General features: G+C 40.2%; 2 protein-coding genes across 26 annotated transcripts in view; one reads left to right on the top strand and one right to left on the bottom strand.

Moving 5' to 3' along the window:
- Nucleotides 1-20,756, top strand: part of LOC105492655 (pre-mRNA processing factor 40 homolog A) — an 84,964-nt gene that overhangs the window by 63,063 nt on the left and 1,145 nt on the right. For all 18 annotated transcript variants that reach the window (XM_024796267.2, XM_071072771.1, XM_071072770.1 and 15 more), the window contains one exon: nucleotides 306-19,937. In XM_024796267.2, coding sequence (XP_024652035.1) covers nucleotides 306-398 — 93 coding nt within the window. In that variant the 3' untranslated portion in view covers nucleotides 399-19,937. The remainder of the gene's footprint in view (nucleotides 1-305; nucleotides 19,938-20,756) is intronic.
- The window catches only part of LOC105492660 (formin like 2), a 311,463-nt gene continuing 297,605 nt past the window's right edge, over nucleotides 6,899-20,756 (bottom strand). For 2 of the 8 annotated variants that reach the window (XM_011759886.2, XM_011759891.2), the window contains 6 exons: nucleotides 19,719-19,882; nucleotides 18,680-18,781; nucleotides 16,516-16,614; nucleotides 15,804-15,927; nucleotides 11,174-11,267; nucleotides 8,789-8,924 (listed from right to left, as the gene is read on the bottom strand). In XM_011759886.2, coding sequence (XP_011758188.2) covers nucleotide 8,924; nucleotides 11,174-11,267; nucleotides 15,804-15,927; nucleotides 16,516-16,614; nucleotides 18,680-18,781; nucleotides 19,719-19,882 — 584 coding nt within the window. In that variant the 3' untranslated portion in view covers nucleotides 8,789-8,923. Of the gene's footprint in view, nucleotides 8,925-11,173; nucleotides 11,268-13,155; nucleotides 13,282-15,803; nucleotides 15,928-16,515; nucleotides 16,615-18,679; nucleotides 18,782-19,718; nucleotides 19,883-20,756 lie in introns of those variants that run through there. The other 6 variants (XM_011759890.2, XM_011759893.2, XM_011759887.2 and 3 more) reach the window with 4 other exon arrangements.

Raw genomic sequence — 20,756 nt, 5'->3', positions numbered from 1 at the left:
GGCTGAGGCAGGAGAATTGCTTGAACTGTGAGGCAGAGGTTGCAGTGAGCTGAGATGAGCCTGAGTAACAAGAACAAGACTTGGTCTCCAAAAAAAAAATTAGCAAGGAATATATTCTCTAGGAAATGAATACCTGGCTTCCATTAAATGGAAATACTGTTTCATATTCACACAGTCTTTATACTCTGTGAAATGTGTTTCTTTGGAAGAGAATTTATATAGATACTGGATTCTTTTTTCACAGGCTCAGCCCTTAAACCTCTGAGTACTGATGTCAACTATAATTGTAATCAATGTCTTTTCAGGGTAATTGGGATACTTCTGGCAGTGAACTGAGTGAAGGGGAATTGGAAAAGCGCAGAAGAACCCTTTTGGAGCAACTGGATGATGATCAATAAATTATACCAAATATATGTTTACAGTATGATTTAAAGTCTGATTCAGACCAGGGACTCTATTTTAAGTTCAACTGAAGTAACACTGGGTTTTAATTATATCACAGGAAAAAAAAAGTGCATTTAAGTATTGTTATCGTGGACTTTATAAAAGCAAAGGAAATTGAAAATAACTTTTGATTCTGTATCAAGAATCATATTTTCATACAGTCATAACTGTCTTTCTGTGACCCTTTCACAGGGCACTGTAGGATGGATTAAAGGTGGCAATTTACTGATAACTGCAGATGTCTCTACTTTGTTCTAAATCTAAGTCATGAGGTGATTCGATTTACTTTATAGAAGCTGGATTTTGAAGATATAGTGAAAAATTTTTTGATAATATAGTAGTACAAAAAAAGCACCAGCAACTGATAAAACTGCTTTTTTGTGCACTACCCAACTGGTTACAGCCAATGTGATCTTTTATGGTGAAACTCCTAAGAAATAGGTGGTTTTGCTGGAAACTTGGTAGACCCTTAATTATAGTGGTGCTAATGAGCACTACTGTAATATAAAGCCACCATTATTTTTTATCAAACATCTGAATACATTTTACAAAGGCTATTGTGAGGGCATTATTTTGAGCATCTATTTTGAGGTGATGTTTAAAAAAAACTTTAACATCAAATTGTAAATTAATTTAAATATATTGCCTTAAGGACCTACTAAAGAATGTGCCACCAGACTTTAAGTGATAGTTGCAATATCCTTGTCTAAAAAAAAAAAAAAAGTTGACTTAAACATTTTCTTTAACAGTTGTCTTTTTTTTCTAAATTCAGTCTTTCTCTTGCTTTTTTCCCCCGCTATTGAGGAAGTATTTTGCCTTCCCTACTCACTGAGAAGTATTGACTTCGTGGTACACATTCTAAAGCATTTCTGATTTGAATATTTTTGTACATTTTTATCAATTATTAAACCTTCTCTTCTAGTGTGTACTAGTATTTATTTCTACTTAAACTGCTCAGCTCTAAAGAAATTGTATGATCATTTTAAAGGTACTAAATCCCTGAAATTTTGCTTCATCTTACCCACACAGCTAGTTTACTTTCCTTTTTTAATATTTAAGAATATTATAAATCAGTGCATTTGAGGTCCCTAGATTTGTTTTTCACCTATGAATTTTTTACAGACTATTTTAGAGAGGCAATGGTTTGAAGACAGAATACTCTACATGCTAACTTCTGAAGGTTGGTAATGTAATTTATACTATTTTCCTTCAGTGCAGGAGATTTTTTAAGTAAATAAGTAAATTTTAGCACCTATTCTTTGGTATTATCTGTGTTATTCTTTTAATGTGTACACTTGAAGAGATTCTATTTCAAGTTGGGATTTAGAAGAACAAAAAGTTTTTTTTCTTAACTATCCTAGTGAGTTTTGAAAGTGGACTTGACCAGAATGTGTCTTTCCCATTTTGCCCCCGTTTGAATTAAATATAATGTCTACTTTTTAAAGGCTGAAGGGGTGGGCGAGGGGATTGTTTCTCATTTTGTCTCCCAAGTCATTTTTCTGCTAAGAAATATGACCAGGCTTTGAATAGGAAGACTCATCTTGGAGAAAATGTGAAGTAATCAAATTGCTTGCTTGAGATTAATCTCCTATTTGTATATTAGAGCCAAAACACATAACAACTTTGGCAACAGGGAATTGTCTAGACTCAATTTTCAGAGGTCCCGTTGTAGTGAGTTAATACTGCTAATCATGTCAATCACTTGACATGGAAGTCAGTGGCAAATCTTTAAAGTATGCATTTGATATTGGCAAATATATACTAGTGATGTTTCACAAAAGAATTTTAGAATATGTAAAAAACATTGTTTTAATTACATCCATGAATGATTTCTAAAGTACAGCTTTAAAGTTTTGATTTTTCTATTTAAATAAAAAGCTATTGATGTGTTTTAGCATGTCCTCAAAATAGATTCCTGTATTTCTTACAGAGATAATCTTACTATAACCGCAAATCCCTACAACACAATATAAAGTTTCCCTGTAGTTCACCCATGAAAATTATTTGACTTAAAAACAACCATAGTAGTAAACAAATTGCAATTCAAAATGCAACATCCTTGCCATAAAAGATGTAATTTAAGTGACTGTGATCCTTTGTCTCCCTTTCAGGATCCCATCAAATGGGATTTAGTTGCCAGAAAGATACTTGACAGTCTGAAGGTACAGGTGATAAGATTTTGTTCTCTGTGAATATTTTTAAACTAATAGGTTAAGTTTTTAAATCTTCAGTTTGGTAAAAACTGAAACGTCTTGGAATATTGGTTCTATTAGAGTTAAATATGTTAAAACAGGAAAGTGTGTTTATTTTCAGATAAGGGGAATTTATACTTTTCATTAAAGCCTCAGATTCTTAGGAAAATGTTGAGGGTTTATCTTCCCTCAGTGTCATTAATACTAATGAACTATTAGATCAAATTCACGTATACATTTAATATCATACTTACTCAATATCCGGAATTTAAATATTTTTTTCTCCCAGTTCATATTTCTTTGTGGGAAAATTGAATTTGTATGAAAAGTTAGATAATTTAGCTAATCAAGTGTGAAGTATACACTCTTCCTAACTGAATTAAAACAATGTAATGCTTTTAAATAAAAGCAGTGGTCCCACCACATTTTTTTCAACATAGTAGCTGGCATTTTATTATCATTAGCCAGAGTAGCTTCAGCATATAAATTATTGATGTTTTCCAACTTTAAAAGTGCATTTTATGCCTCCCAGTAAATTTGATAATGATTTGTCACAGCTTTGTCATCTTTTGACTTTTGCTTAACTGGGCCTCATTTCGTACAACTATAATATGAAAAAGGATTGTCCTAAAGTAAGGGAATCAGTTAATGGTAGGATGAAGAAACTGTAAAAACTCCTAAAAAATAAAAATCTGTGTGCATTTTTCTGGAAAGTTTTCAGTTTCAAACTGTGTAATTCAGTTTTCATTCAATTATGTAATTTGATTATATGCTTTAAAAAACATTTGTCTAAATGTTCCCGGTTTTCTTCTGGTCTTACAGTCAGCTGAGTCCTGGCTATGCAGCCACTCATTTTTGCATCCAGAAGGGAGTAACCCCTTTATATGAAGATTGGATTTTTTTTTTTTTTAAGCTTAGATGCTATGTAAGAGAAAACTATTTGTAATCACAATAGTACCCAGGGAGGAGTGATGAATGCTTGCTTAAAAAAGGGATATTTAAGTATATTATGTAACTTAAATATAAATTACAAAACTAAAAAACTTCAGCTTTTAAAACGGTTTCTAAACAAAATGAAGCAAAGTACATTAATGCCTTCTATCTTAAATCTGAGACTTTTTATTTTCCCTTGGGTATATATTTCTCTCAGTGTTAGGTAGATTTTAATTCAACCATTCTACATTCTCTACATAAAGTTACACTCATTTTACATGAAAGCAAAATAATGTCTTTACTTTCATGGAACTGTGTTCTAACAGGCTTATAATCTCATTCTGTGCTTTTGGTAATGGCGTATACCAGTCTGATGATTCTTACCATCTTTATTCTTACATTACTCTTCCAATTGTTTCGACTTAACTGGTGGTCATGTAAGTTCCTCAGTGGCAGGGATTTGTCTGGTTCACTTACTGTTATATATCCTTGTGGAATAGGACAGTGCCTGGCACATAATAGGCACTTTGGGAATGAATGTAAAATACTAGTTGAAATATGTATTCATCTGGCATCCATGGTACCCATCATCTGTATTAAAGGGCTTATAAAAGCATCATTGCAATAAACCATACTAACCCACCACTAAAGTCACGGTCATAATTGAAGTGCACCTAAAATAAGGTCCTGTGACTGTACCTTAGCTTTTACTTCAGACATGTCCAAAACTTGAGAACATACAATTTAAAGTTGAAAATAATCATTTTGGGCTATTTTTGAATAGGGCTGAAATATGGTGACATGTCAGGCGCTCAGTTTTTTGGAGCTGTCTTTAAGGTGAGGTGGAAAGTGAGAGATGATTTTGCTCTAATTACCCATACATTCTCCCTAACCCTCCATTTTAAGAAACTTAGGTATAATAGCTTCTCTGCTTTTTAAACTTGCCATATAAAGACTATCAAAACTGTTCTGTGATTCTCAGTAGGATCTAGTTCAAGGCCATCTCAGTGCTAGTGATTGGTAATTGTTAATTTGATGGTAATTACCCTACTTGTAAAGTTGACATTCATACTGGCTAATCCTCCCTGCCCCTAGTCATGGCCAATGAAAACATTGAGTGGCTGGCGAATTAGATCAGATTCAAACTAAGCCATTCCTTGATGCTATTCTTCACTACTGTTCCTTAGGGTATCTAAATGTGTTATTTATAAATATTTTGGGGGGCTCCTGCCTGCAAACTTCGGTAGGTGTTGGTCTTCCCCACCTCTACAACTGAGCCAAGGACTTGTTCTGAAAGGTGAGTAATAAGGGAACAAGGTTTCTATTTTCTGTGTTTGTAATTACCAGATTTTAACCTGTTTATATATTATTCTGATGTAAAAGAACCTCATAGTTATATAAAATTAGACCTTTTGTAAATAAATATAATTTATTAGAAAAAGTGGCATCTTTTACTAAATTGGATTTGTGTCAGTTTTTTCCTTTAAGCACCACTCAGGCAGCAAGCTCTATGCTGTGAGAGTTGCTAGAGGCCCATGTTATATTTTCTCAGTGTAATTCCTCTTTTTCTTGATAAAAAGACTTAAAAAAAACAAAAACCCATCACTTCTTTCACGTACATGTTTGTTTCTTGGGCACAGATGGGCTATTAGTTTAAAAAGAAATGGAAAACATCCTTTTGACGAAATCTGATAAATTCATCTTTGGAGACATTTCTGATAAAAATTAGGAAATACATTAGGACTAAGAGGAGTTTTATCAAACATTAAAATAGGTATGTGTGGCTGGGCGCAACAGCTTGTGCCTGTAATCCCAACACTTGGGGAGGACGAGGCAGGCAGATCACTTGAGCTCAGAAGTTTGAAACCAGGCTGGGCAACATGGCAAAACCCTGTTTCTACAAAAATTAGCCAGGTGTGGTTGTGCGTGTCTATAGTCCCAGCTACTCGGGAGGCTGAAGTGCGAGGATGGCTTGAGCCCGAGAGGCAGAGGTTACCCTGAGCCAGGATTGCACCACTGCATTCCATCCTGGGTGATAGAGCCAGACCTTGTCTAACAAACAACAAAATGTGGATTATGGAGCTAGTATAAGTGTATCTGTTTTCCAGTGTAAGATCACCTCATTCTACAGAGATGATTCCAGTATGTTGAACCAAAGCAGAGTCAGTGATGGATATCAAGCCCCATTCTATTGAGAGCAGAGTTGAGTCAGGATGGTCACTGGGCATTGCAGTGAATTTTAGTGTTACATGATAGGGAGTGGGGAACGTGAGTATTTAATTCAAAGTCATTGGTAAATACCTTTTAAAAGATGAATGTTACTTTCTCTGCCTCATTTGAACTTACTGCTATAGTTGAGTTTGAAAACATTCTGAATTTGTGGAATATTAAAAGATTTTTCTTTTACCATTAGGCACCAGTCTGATAGTAAAACAAATGAGATCCTTACTGATTTGCAGAACTTAATTTTTTGTCTTTCATAAAATAAAGCTTTTAACACATTTCATAACTGGTTTAGTGGAAGGTGCACTGAATTGGGAACAAAAGACCTAAGGCTTTATTATAGGCAATTATTAGATTGCACCCTGGGCAAGTCAGTTTCCCAACATGCACAACAGTGTTAAATATCTCACAGGCTTCTTGTGAGGAATAAAGATTGTTGCCTTTAATCTGTAAGCAGCTATGTGTGACAAATGCAAAGTACGCTGTGGTGGTTGTGACACTAATTATATAAATTATAATACTTCCTTAAATGACTATAATTTATATGTCTATAAATTTAAGCCACTTGAAAGGTATTCTAAAATTTAAAATTTTCCTTGTTTCCATAAAAAGAACATGAAATGTTATGCATAAACTTTTGATGACTGGGAGTTTTCTTACAACTGTCAGTCCATTTGTGCAATAGGGGCCAAACTGCTTGTGCACCTTGCCAACTGGTATGGTTGTTGGGTGCAGTGTTAACTATGCAGTTCATATATAGCCTATTATCTTTATTTGTACAACATCCTAATTGAAACATTTGGTGGGACTGCTGGGGGGTTATGGCATTTCACCAAACAAAGGTGCTGTTTCCCCAGAAGCTGTATGTTTATAAATAATACAATTTTGGAGATGTAGTTTCATTTCCAAGATCCATTTTCTATGTTTTATATAGCAAGTGGTCACGATTTCACATAGGGAGGAATCCTACCTGAAGTTTACCAAGTGTATTTGGATTCTGAGTTCAAATAGCAAGATAGATATATGTGTTTCTAGAAGGTAAGTCTACATAATATTGCTAAAACCCCTTAAATTGTACCATTGAAAGATTATGACATATTACAGAATAGTAGTGTAAATAGTTTATTTGCTCATATGCCATGAAAAGACCAGAAAAGTAACATGAATTGCTTTTATAAAACATTCTAATATTGCTAAGAAGCAGGCCCATTAATAGACAAACAGAAAAGAACATGCCAACGTTGTCTATTTGTAGATGAATAAATAGGCAGTTATTTTAACATATATGTCAGCATTGAACTTTGGAAAACAGCTGCTTTGTAGTGGAAGTCCAACTTGGTCAAATTGCTATTTTTAATCAAAGTGAATGTTCAGTCCACAGAAAGACAAAATCTTGGCATGTTCTTTTTAAAGTACACATTTATGGGAATGTGCCTGCAGGTGGCAGTTTAATCTTTCTGTAAATAGGTACACTAAAGTGAAATGTGGTAACTTGTTCCCTAAACTGTCCTTGTAGTTAAATATATATATTAAAAAAAACTATAAGTTAAAATAACATTCAGATTGTATAGCATAGGCTGATGCATTTTAAAACAATATTTACAATATTACCCAGAGGCTTAGGTGGGAATTAAAGAGAAGTGTAAAAACCATAAAAAACTGCACCAATTTTATAGCAAAATATCTGTACATTTAAAAAGATCATATAACTACACATCCAAGGAAAAGGGACCTTCACCAAGGGGTTCACATAAGCACAACATAAAATAGGAACTTCAGCGGTTAAATACTATACAATAAACTTTACAATTAATATATTGATGTACCAAGAAGATAAGCCAGAAGCAGAATGTATATTATGAAAAGTACAAATTTAGCTTCAGTCCAGTTTTTGACTTTGGAATGGATCAAGTGCCCTGCCAGAGAGGAAGGAAAAATAACAGTGGCTTAGTGAGCCATTTAGTCCCATTACATATTATTTAAGCTTAATACCATGTTAGTACTTTTTAGCAACTTAAACTGCAATTCCCCATAAGTAGTCTGGGAAATGCATGAACAAGTTAGCCTTGATAGACGATGCCAAGTGTATCTTCTCCAATTTACAGAAAATAAGAAAAAATTGCGATTGTCAGAGGAGAATAAGGCCAGGTTCCTAATACTACTCTGCTAGCAGATGTAACCTTGAATGCTTATTAATAGAGCTAGTAAACTTCTTCCTTGCAAGGCACCAATTTCTGTTCTCAGAATTAATAATGGTCCTCAGAAATGCTAATACTGATTACTGAGATGTTAATTTTAGTGCTAATAAATACACTTGCATTATTTAAAAGCTGCCTCTAGCTGAAGAACACAGTACTACAAATAAGTCTTATACATTATATCCCCACATTCATACCGGTGAATGCTTCTCACAGAGCATCGTTCTCTAGCACAGAAGTAGTAGAATGTGAAACTGGAAACAAAGGGTTAAGTGACCTTTGTGCCACTGCAATTGCATCCTGTTTGCACTTTGCCAGGGCCTGGTTATAGACACAAGGAGTCTCATCATGTGACTTTTTCCTTCTTCCAAGTTGCAAGTAAAATACAAAGTTGATGGATATGGCTAAAACAAAATTCCTTCAAAGACATCTCAGCAAAGGACCCACAGCAGATGCATTCATGTTATTTACAACATCAGGAAACCAGGTGGGCCATCATGGGACAATCACAATGGCAGGTAATGAGTTTAATAAGAAATTTACATTTTGGTTAAAAAAACAAACATACTGGTGTAAAAAGATACCTAATCAAATCAAATCCTATTGCTTTGATTAATCTGAACAGGTACTTCCATTTTTAGGCACTTGTTAACAAGGGTTGAAAGGAGAGCTCATTTTAAAATTATTTTGTGTTTGCTAAATCTGAGCCCTTAAGAATATTTTTTGTGTGTTCAAGGCTGCAGTTAAATGGTAGCACTTTCTTAAAGTTCATGTGGGCAGTTTCATTCACGCACACCCTGTATTCATGCAGGCCGTTCTCCGGTTCACATTGTTATTTCGGCACCATTAACAGAACGCAAGTTCTGATCATCAAAGCGCCGCCTGACGCTTCTCCTCACCGCATCGGCTCGTCTGTATGGTTGGTTTCTAAGATCTGTAAAGAGGAGAGTGCCAGTGAGAGAATAGCAACCTTTAATAGCATGTGTCTAAGCAAGACAAAGGCCAGCTGGCAGCCAATCAAAGCAGCTTGTGTAGAAAAGTCAGCTAATGGGCCCTTCAAACTCACCGAGCATTGAATCAAAGACAAACATTTGCCTTCAATATTTATAATCAAACAAAATAGGGTGTAATACTGGTAGGATTCTAGGACTTTGAGAGAAAAATACAGATTATTTCTGTCACTGGCCAGAGTCTAGCTGAAGTCTTATTTTGAAATGTTTCTTAAATTAGAAGCAGCTGTAGCTTAATTTTTTTGTTTCTGGAAGCCTGAATGAATAAACAGTAATTGCAGTAAATTTTACACTGCAAAATTAATAAACCAGACTGTCCTGTCCCATCTTATCCTTGCAGTTGTAACAAGAACCCAAAGGCTTTCACTTTGCAGATAAGGGACTCAATTTTCATTCCATTAAGCTAGCTAAGTTTATTATTTTGTAAATTTTAAACAAAATAATGTTCAATTAACCATTAAATCTAAACCAACATAATAATCTATTCCCTGACATCCTTTTCCGCCACCTATTTTTTTTTTTTTTTTTTTAAAGAAATGGGGTCTTGTTACATGGTCTAGGCCAGACTTGAACTAGTCTCAAGTGATTCTCCCACCTCAGCCTCCTGAGAAGCAGGGACTACAGAGCTCTACCACCCAATATTTTTTATGTTATGTCAGCAAGGAGAAGTTGTCTGGGCCCTCCTGCATAAGAAAATCCTTGTTAAATGAATGAATCAATCACCGCATACCAGTCCAAATAGGCATTGCTCTGTCGGCATGAAGGGATGAGCAGAGGAATTTTATGCAAGGACTCAGTATGAAGGCAAGCTTTCTTGAGTAAGTCAGGTAACCTAGCCGGCAGGCTAGGCTATGCAGCCTCCCTTTGATGAAGTCAGGGCATAGTGCAAAAAGTAAAGCAGGCTTTATACTTTTCCTCTTGTTTTGTTTAATTAGTATTTACTTCCCTTTCATTAACTTAGTATTGTTGACTTCTGCTAGAATACATGGTATCTTTAGAAAGGGAAATACAAACAAATAACAGAATTAAACCAAATTGAATCTTTTGTATCCCTTTATCTACTCAACAAGTTGAAAGTGGAGCTGATGGACCACATTTGACCCACAGAATGTTTGCTCCACTGTGCCCCCCCCTCACATTTTAAAATACAGTTTCCTGATGTTTAAATTGGTGATTAACATAAAGACCTGGGTTTCTGTATTTTGAAAAATTGGAAGATCTGGCAAAACCGGGCCCCAATTCCTACACAGCAAAAAGAAGCTGGAGCTAAGATCTGTGCTCTAGGTTCAGCACAGTTCCTACCAGGCCTGTTACCTTCCTGGCTCCCTGACTCATGGGAATTTGTGTGACCCTGCCCTACTCTTTCCTGGGGGGTTGTGCGGGGAGGACAGTCTTTGTCACCCAGGCTGGAGTATAGTGGTGGATATCTACTCACTGCAGCATCCACTTCCTGAGCTCAAGCGATCTGCCCACCTCAGCCTCCCGCGTAGCTGGGCTACAGGCATTTGCCAGCATGCCTGACTAACTTTTGTATTTTTTTTTTGTAGAGACGGGGGTTTCACTTCATTGCCTAGGGTGATCTTGAACTCAAGTGATTTGCCTGCCTTGGCCTCCCAAAGTGCTGGGATTACAGATTACAGGTGTGAGCCACCGTGCCCAGCCTCTACTCTTAAATTTAAGGAAAAAATAGTTTTACATACCCCAGTCCTCTCAAGCCTCTGCTTCCTATCCCACACTGGCAATGGAAGGCCAGAATTACACTTTTGCCTCATATGCAGCTCTGTGGTTCTTCAACCGAGCAATTGTTCTAAAGATCTTAATCCTTCAAAGGCTTTAGTTCATATTCCCTGGCCAGGACCTGCTTTCAGTCGCTTCAGATCAAAATGGGTTTAACTGAGTAACTCAAAGGCCAAGACGGGGGTAAAGGAAGGACAGCCCAGCACTCAAAGCAAATACAATAATCAGCAAATACCCTTGCCCAAGCCATCACACTTGAGAAGTTAAAAGCAGGCTGAGAAAGAGTCCAATAGAGAGGCTCAATCCCTGCATCATTGGAATGTGAGGTACAAAAACTCCCTGGTCAGATTCTCACCAGTATTACCCTCAGCCATAGATTGAAACCATTGATCTGCATACAGAGAGAGGAGGAAGCTAAGTAAAAAGTGATGCTTGCCAGCTCTGTGTATCCTCCACCACCGGTGTGCTAGAAGAAATCCTTACCCTCGAGTGAACATTTGGAAATTTAGTGATATTATTCTTCTTTAAGGCTAAACAGAAAAAAAACAAAAACACAAAATGATGGTTAAGAAAAAATGGGATGAAAATGGAAAGCAACTCAACTTAGTGCTCAACATTCCCAGGCATGTTAGCCAACAGAGGAAGAGAATGGAAGGCCATTACTACAAGAAGTGTTAGATCAAATAAGGGAAGGACGAGTGCATCTTCCCACCCAGCTCTCTGACCACCCGGTTCCAAGCTGCTTTGAAGATTGGCTCCAGAAAGATATAGTCCAGCAGCAAAACTGATACAAACATCAGCCAAGCAGATGACAAGTTTTCTAGCCTGTTAATAAGCACTGGTGGGTAAGTACACTGCAGAGCAGGCAATGACACTCTATGTCCTTTGCTATCAGAGAGAGAAGAACATACATAAGTGCAATTCATAGAATAGTTATGCCACAAAATAAACACCCAATTCCATGTCAATCTCAGCACAGGAGTCAATGGCTATGTCCAATTAAGAGTATGTGCTTCCCTTGTCTCTTTTCTAATCAACTAGACACTGAAGAGAAGTTCGTTTCTTATTAGGCATCAAGAACTAAGCCCAGGAAGTTACTTTGAAAAGTTTGATCATTTCCCCCCCAACCCAGCTTAAAAACAGTGGCATTTTCCAATGATATTTGCTGTTAATATTTCTGGTGCCACCATCCTGACTAAAGCAGCAGGTCAAGATATGATCTGATCACAGAAAGTATAGCCTGGGTTTGACATGGAACAGTGAAGATGTGTGAATGAGATAAGACAGTGGGAGCGCCGAAGCCTTTGTATTCATGTCCTGCCTCACAGCTTTGCTCCAACATGGAATTACTGATAGTTGAACATGGGCATGACATTCAGAAGGAATAGAGGTGGCCTACTAAGGTAGGGTGTCATAAAGCTATGAATTGCCTATATCTACATATACAAGCTAGGTCAAAAGGGCTCCCTGTGTTAAGCTCGTATTACGAGTTCCATCACACTGTGGACGTATAAGAGAGTTAAAAGAAAGGCCCAATCTGCAGCTGTGCATTGTTCACAGTTCCTTCTGCAAGTCATTTTGTACTTTAGAGCACTTTGCATTCCTGAGCACTTTCATATGGCAGGTGATTATGCTATCAAATCATATTAATGGGGTACGGGATAAAAGGGCTAGGTTAATATCTGTAAACCTACTAGAACAGTACGTTTTGTGGGTTTCTGTTTTGTTTTAGACAGGGTCTCACTCTGTTGCCGAGGCTGGAGTACAGTGGCGGGATCTCCACTCACTACAACCTCCACCTCCTGGGCTCAAGCAGTGCTCCCACCTCAGCCTCCCGGGTAGCTGGGATTACAAGTGTGCACCACCACGCCCAGCTAATTTTTGTGTTTTTTGTAAAGATGGGGTTTTACTTTGTTATCCAGGCTGGTCTCAAACTCCTGGGCTCAAGTGATCCTTTTGCCTCAGCCTCTCAAAGTACTGGGATTACAGGTGTGTGCCACTGCATCCAACCTGAACACAGTAAGTTCTTAATACATGTTAGGAATAGCAGTTATTGTTATTAATGGCTACTATATTGTGTTGAAAGACATTAGCTCAAAAATCTTAGAAGCAATCTACTTGGTACCAATCCTGATTCTCAAAGAAGTGCTCTTAGTATTTTTGCTCTATTTTTCTGAAAATTTCTGTGAACAATTCTATGAATTCAACTGTCAAACACACCCAGACTGTTACAGCAATGTGAATACATACATGTATTGAAAGTGGCAGTGAGTGAGCAATAATGATTGAAATGCAAAACCATGCAGCATGAGAACACACAATATAACATGATGGAGATGGCAATTCCATGCTAGCATGTTGGTGGGCCCTGACAGACACACAGAGGGGGACATAAGAGATCAAAAAACCTGTAGCAACCTTTTAAGAGCATCAGGTGAGAAAGAGTGATAGTTTAGTAATGGTATTCCTCAGTGAGAGCAGGTTCGCAGAAAAACCGAGAGCCACGCTTGGCGGTGCGAGCAGTAAAGGGCACAGTCTTCAGCACTGCATTGAAAATGACAGCCAGACAACACAAACAGAAGAGAATAAAAAGCCAAGATCTATTGCATTAGTACATGGTTAGTGCACTGTTAATCATACCTGGGGATGGGGGATGGGGTTTGGGGGAGATGGGCAGGAAACGGGGAAGGCAATGTATACTCAAGTTAGTTCATAAAGGTACAAAGGAGTTTATCTGGGGCTTTGGGGTGAGTCAGAAAATGAAAAATGCTCCAAGGAGGATAAAAACCGCCCTATAAACAGATATTCATTCCCCTCTTCTAGTAGATTAATGACTTAGATCAAGCAAATAGAAAACGTACATTACATTCATTTTATAAAGCCAGATGTAATTGGGATGGAGGACATTCTAATGAAAAAGGAACTCCAAGTTCTTTGTTTTTTTTGTTTTGCTTTGTTTTTTTAAGACAGAGTCTCGCTCTGTGGCCCAGGCTGGAGTGAAGTGGCGCGACCTCGGCTCACTGCAACCTCCACCTCCCGGGTTCAAGCAGTTCTCCTGTCTCGGTCTCCCAAGTAGCTGGGATTACAGGCACCAGACACCATGCCTGGCTAAGATTTTTGAATTTTTAGTAGTGATGGGGTTTCATCATGTGGCCAGGCTGGTTTTGAAGTCCTGACCTCAAGTGATCCACCTGCCTCACCCTCCCAAAGTACTTAGGATTACAGGCATGGGCCACTGCACCCAGCCAGGAACTCCAAGTTCTTAATGAGCAAGGCTGGATGCTTCCTTGACTACAAGTTCATTTTATAGCACTGAGACCAAAAAGTGCTTACCTAGGAAGGAAGTCTATTCCTGGTCTTGCTTAGAGTGGAGTTTCTCGCCCAGCATGGAGGAGGCAAGGAGAGGTGCTACAATGAAGGTTTTATCTGGGGGGCATCTACAAGCCCCTGCATTAGGTACACTGAAATACCAACAGGCACACGTGCAGAGTGTGTGTGCCATGTGTAGAGAATGGCATTTTCATCAGCCACTTACTATCCACTTAAGACCTACACTGCTTTAATCTGGCAGGGAATTCATTGTTGACTTCCTTTTTAATCTGTCTAATCTACCTAATCACTGAACCTATGTATTTAATTTCCCTGGGTTTGAGCTGTTGAGAAAAAAATTCGTGGTTTTCACCATTTAAGATCCCAATGTACAATGTTCACTAAACTATAACAAGAAATGAGACAGGCCGGGCGCGGTGGCTCACACCTGTAATCCTAGCACTTTGGGTGGCCAAGGTGGGCAGATCACAAGGTCAGGAGATTGAGACCTTCCTGGCTAACATGGTGAAACCCTGTCTCTACTAAAAGTACAAAAAAAATTAGCCGGGCGTGGTGGCGGGCGCCTGTAGTCCCAGCTACTTGGGAGGCTGAGGCAGGAGAATGGCGTGAACCCAGGAGGTGGAGCTTGCAGTGAGCCGAGATAGCGCCACTGCACTCCAGCCTGGGCGACAGGGCGAGACTCCATCTCAAAAAAAATAAATAAAAAGAAATGAGACATCAAGAGTCTAGGAATTCTATTTTTAAAAATCAGGACAGTTGGGGAAATGTGAACTTAGTATCAGATATCTGATATTAAGGGATTCTTGGTTAGATGTGATAACGGTGTAAAGTATGTTTTTGTTTTTATAAGAGTCCTTTTGAAGATACATATTGAAATATTTCCAAAGGAAATTCTATGTCTTGGTTGTCAAGGGTTGGATATGGGGGTAGGTAGAGTGTACGTGTAACAAGACTGGCCATGAGTTCATAATTTTTGAAGTGGATGAGGGATATATGGGACCTCATCATACTATTTTCAGTACTTCTACATATTATTGGACTGTCCCATTATAAAAAGCTATAAGCATCTGGAAGCTTACAAGCAACATTCATGTGCAACAGACATGAAAGAAAAGTCACTTGTGGCCTCTGCTACTAGTGCCCAAGTTATTATTCTGATCTGTAAAAGGAAGTACAGAAATCTGGGAGAATTGGTTTGAGGAGATAGCATTAAGCTAATTTAATCAGACAAGAACCAGGCTGGGTTAACACACAATTCTTGGCTGATAAAACTAGTTCCCAACCCTGGGCTGGAAGCCTGTTGGCTCATCCAAATTAAAGTACCTACTGACTTCAGTTACTTTGAATGAGTAAAGAGGCTTTTAAAGAGCATCCATGGACTATGATTAGTACATTGCTGAATGGGTCTTGTTCACAGTGTTTATTAATCAGGCAGGTGGCTAGGTGTGGCCACGAGGGAAAAAAAAATGGAGCATTATGACATATCAATAACAATGGAAATTCTTTAAATCAAGGAGCTCTGCTGAAACCTGCAGGGTTCCAATGCAGAGTATTGGGGCAGTATACATGCTGCTGTTAATAGACTTCAGACCCTCTCTGCATCACTCTGGGTGTGAATAAAGTCAACTAATGAACTTGACAACCCTGGACAAAAGCAGCTGCAAAATCTGCATGCATCCCAGTCTAGGTAAGGCCAGTGGGATCTCCACGAGCCACAGTGAAGAAGTATCTTTTACCTGTGATAATATCTTCAATGGCACCATCTTTTCCCTCATATACATGTCTGTTATCTTTAACTTGTCGTCTTCTTAATTCTGCAATTAACTCTTGCTGCTGCCTCTTTGATTTATGAGAAGGAGACTGAGAAGAAAGAAGGGCAGAGATTAGTGAGGCCAGCACCCATTAGGAGTTTGTGAAAATCCAAAATTGTGCCTGAGCATTATGTTACTAATAAGCAGTTTCGGCCAAAAACACACACTTCCCACATTCTGCTCAAATGCAGAAAACTCAAGTTTCTGGGAAGGAAACAGGAACTTTCACTAACGAACACACAAAACTTCACCTGGCGGCAACAAGAGACAACTGGTAATGACTACAGACGTCAATTGTGTTACCAGGGATCACAATGAAGAAAACTGTATGCACTGCCAGCCTTTATGCTCTAAGCCCTTCCATCACTGGGTCATCTGATGTGGCTTCTCTGTATATCCAACTAAGTTCCAGATGTCTATAAGCCTGGATATGCTACACAAACATGCTCTTAGCCTCATTCCAGTGGTTATGGAACAAAGTAATGACCATATTTCCATTTGCCAAGTGTCCAGGCACCAGAAGGAAGTGATGAGGATCCTGGGCACACCTAGCTTGCTGGTCCTTCCTATGGCTTGCTCTAAAGAGCCCTCTCAGCCTCTCCTCGCAGACCTGTCTCATGAGCGTGGCATTTCTTACCTTTGGATCCTGCTGCTCCATCAGAGCTTCTTGCTCCAGGAGTTTTTCCATGAGAGCTTGTTCCTGCTTTTTCCTAAGCTCGTTTTCCTCTTCTGCTTGCTGGATAAATCAGAAGAACCAGAAAGATCATGTTAATGGGAATGATAGCAGCCAAGATTTTTAAAAGTCATTCTTCAGGCATCCTTAGTGAGTTGAGAATTAGAATAAATGGAAGGTTGAGAAGATCTACACTTCATGCCTGTATTTAGCTCTGCTTCTGGGCTACGCTATCTGTCACATCTCTTTAAAAGCTGGGAGCTGAGATTCATCCAGAAGCCCTTTCCTGATGATCCTCTCCCTGTTTGAACTTCTTCCTCTTAGTCTCTGTCCCACACACTGGTGGACACCTACCATCCTGGCAGCTGTGCTCAGTGATTTTGTTTTCCTTTCAGAGACAGTCTGCCTACCTAGAGCTCCTCTGATAGCAGGATCTAAGATTCTTCTGCTTTCTGCCTATTTTTTAGGGGAAAACCCTCATTTCTTTTCATGGCCTCACCAGAGTGACACTCTTGGACTCTCCCATGCCTCACTCCTTCCCAAGGGAGGCAGTGTGACTAGTCCGATGAATCTAGAAGAAAGTGAATAGGCTCACCTCAGCTCAGCCCTCTTGGGCAGTCTTTCTTCTGAAGCTGGCCTCCCTGAAGAGACCTCTGGTTGTCAAGCTGTGAACTGATGGATAGGTCACCTACCTAATTTGCAGCTGAAGTAGGTCACAGACACCACATTTTCCAGCCCAGCTGTTATCAGTAATAAAGTTTACATTTGGGTCTCCATTGCTTTTATTTTCATTTTGGTCTATATGAGAGATGATGTCCTAAAACCCCAGCCTCTGCCTACAAAGTCCCTACAAAGTTTCCTCTGCTCCACCTATATCCCTGCTGATGCCTCAGGCTTTGAGAAAAAACCCAGCCACTTCCCAACCTGTCTTAGCCAATTTTAAAATATATTTTCTCTTTTGACCTTAGACTTACATGTTTTTGTGAGAAAAAATGGCACAGCACAGGCTATCTCTGCAGCACATAAGCACAGCCAGCCAGTGGGCTTGGGCTACCAAGCACTGCAGACAGCAACAGTTGGTGGCCTGCAGCTTTCTCGTCACGTGCAAGTTCTCAGAGTCTGGCACATGGAGTTTGTGCCGTGTTTCTGTTCACCCTGACTGCCACAGACATGTTCCCTCTACCAGCAGCTTGTATCTCTACTGCTACATTAAGTCATGCTGAGGGAAGATGGACTAAAAATATTTTGACTTTAATAAAAGGCCCGATAATGATTTTCCAGAGCCAGCAGCCCCTAGTGGTGTTAGAGAAGTGTCCCCCTATTTCCAATGGGACTTTTCTCAAAAGTGTAGAGAACCCTGCCACATCCCTCCTCCCCTCTGCAATAAACATTCCTCCTACCTCCACCAATGTTATCAGTGCTACATGCAGACAAGCCTGAAGGATATAGATTGAGGTGTTTCCAAGGTCAGCTAAAATCTTCTAACAACCTCCTTGTAATTTCTCAAGTGGAGAAATTCTTCTGATACATGCCTCTTTGAGTCATAGGCTTTTTCAAGACCACAGCCCTGGATTATGTCCAAGAGGGCCTCCCATTTAAAGGAAGGGCCACTTACTGATCCACACCAAGAAACAGAGTGCCCATCCTTAAAAACACCATCCTTCAGTCCACACTAGAGAAATGCTGGTCTAAGAGGTCCTAAGCCCCGTGCTAGGACTAACACAAGCAGGCTCTCTTTAACCTCTGCTATATCATACACCTTCGCCACAGGCCACAGCTCACTTCTACCCATTAAACAATTCCACAAGAGGCCTGGATTTTCAAGTCCTTCACCTTGCCTGCCTAGGTGAACAGTCAATGGGGCAGCAGTGGTCTGGGAGCATCTCTCTTGCCCCAAGGGGGCTGCCAAGAGCTTTGTTTTCTGGCTGAGGCAGAGGACTGGCTAGGTGGAGAAAGGGACCATAATGTTCCTCAGCTTCCACAGAGCCAGGGACTGCTATCTCGTGAAGGCCACCCAGATCTGCTGTCCACAGGAACTGGGAGGTCTCTGCAGAGAGCTGGGACTCAGACACATCTTAAGGAGGGCACTTGCTTGAGAAATAAGGGCAAGGAGGGCCTTAACATATACCTTGTATGCTTTCACAAACCGGACGAAGACGGGAAAGAAGACAGAGGGTGGTGTTGTCTTGGGGTTTTCTCCAAAATACTTCACAACATCATCAAAGGCATCCTGTGAAGAAGCAAATTTTTCTTGAATTTCGTTCGGCATTTGAACTGGATGCTCTGAGGGGAACGCTGACGCAAAGCAGCCGCCACGAGGCAGGCTCCCATGGCCTCGCGTTGCTGCACCTCCCTTACCTCCCAAGATTGCCTAACACCTCTGTAGTTTCCTCCAAATGCCTCAGCAGAGGCAATCCAAGGAATGCAATAGTGGGGCACAGGAATTCATCTGCAGGACCTCCTGCCACTTCTACACACATGCATGCACACACCCCACATACAAAACACGGAAACCTTTCTTTCAAGAGTTTCCAAAGGCCGTGGCAGAACCCCTTAAAACCAACAAGGTCAAAAGGGATCTTAGTCACTCTGATCCTAAATCCCACTCCCTTGCTTCAACACTCCCTATGACAGCCTCACACAGGGGACACTCAGTCTCTGCCTGAACTCTTCTATGATATAAGACTGCCACAAACCGGAGGCCCTTCCACTGAATCTGCTTTCTGAGTCCCCATCCCCCAACTTTGCCTCTACCTCCTCTGATGATGTACTGTTCATTCTGTTTTGCAGGCCTGCCTATCAGCAACCCCCAGCATAGTGTAAGATTTCTGAGGACAAGATCTACAGAAACCCAATACACAGGGAACACTGCTTTGCCGAGCACAGGCCTGATGCGTGTGGGTTGAACAATGGAGTGGGTGTTGAAGTGAAAGGGGAGATGGGGGGACAGGGTAGAGAGCCCCAAATTAGAAAAGGACAATGAGGATGGGGCCCTTCCAAGAATAACCCTGGGAATGGTCCCCCTGTAATAATCAATAGCTACACAAGAAATCTACCCTCCACAAACCGAGGGAAATGGAACATTTCTCCCTAAATCCAGGGCCTGCACCACAGGCAGCTTTAATGGATGCAGCCTCTTCACAGGTTTCGGGGGCACCGATACTTGCCTGTGCAATCTTGGCATCATCCTGCAGCTTCTTCAGCTTCCCCTCATTGTTGAGGATGAACTCCTTCAGCAGTGTGTTGTGGTCATGCATGGTGTACTCTCTCTTGGTCAAGTCCATTCCCCTCTGGAGCTCCTTGACATCCAGCAAAACATTCTCAAGGGAGACTGAAGCAGAGAAAGAACATCCCAGTGAAACTCAACGGGGAAAGTCACAACCACAGTGAGTCTGGCTGCTGGGCCAAGTTCTCAGGAGATTCTTAGGCTTACCCAAGGGCCCTAAACCTAGTTTCCAGCTTTTGGCACAGAGATCTTTTAATACAAAGAAGCATTATAAGCACTACATTACATTCTTTGCATTCACTAGTTCTTTTGCATCATTAGGTCATTTTGCCAATGAGCAAAAGCAGCATAAATGGGTTCCGTGGCCTGCCCTTGGTCACACTGCTAGTAGGTGGCAGAGGAGTTCAGGTAACAACTGAGGACTCTAAATCCCACACTTGCACAAAACTCTTCCATTTCTCTTACAAGAAATAGCCTGTCAGTGGGCCCGTAGGCTCAGCGGTCCTTATCTGCAGCAAGCCTAAGGTTTTGTGTGTTTTAGAGACAAGTTCTCACAATGTCATCCAGGCTGGAGTGCAGTAGTTCCATCAAAGCTCACTGCACCTAAGTGGTTCCATCAAAGCTCACTGCACCTTCAAACTCCTACCCTGACATGAGTGTTGGGATTATAGACATGAGCCACTGTCTAGCCTATAAACTCTCTTTGCATTTCTCTGACTCTCAAGCAGGGGGCAGCCTTTTGTCTGTTGACCATAGGTTGTATTGATTACTAGGACCCAAAGCAGCCTTGCACAGCTTCTTTAACAACCTCTCCCTATTCAGAAAGGATAAGTGTGAACCTTTCTGTCTGCAGTGTGGCCCCTCCCAGGGCAGGCACTCCCCCAGAACCTCCTGAGCAGCTTCTGTGGGATGCCGGGTCCCAGCTCTGGGCCTCCTTGCCTGACTCAGCTCTGCACGTGGACAAATTATTGGTGCAAAA

Source organism: Macaca nemestrina, chromosome 11, assembly GCF_043159975.1.
Source record: "Macaca nemestrina isolate mMacNem1 chromosome 11, mMacNem.hap1, whole genome shotgun sequence".
NCBI classification, from domain to species: domain Eukaryota; kingdom Metazoa; phylum Chordata; class Mammalia; order Primates; family Cercopithecidae; genus Macaca; species Macaca nemestrina.
The sequence above is the reverse complement of the archived record's forward strand: the minus strand, read 5'-3'. Positions and strand labels throughout refer to the sequence as shown.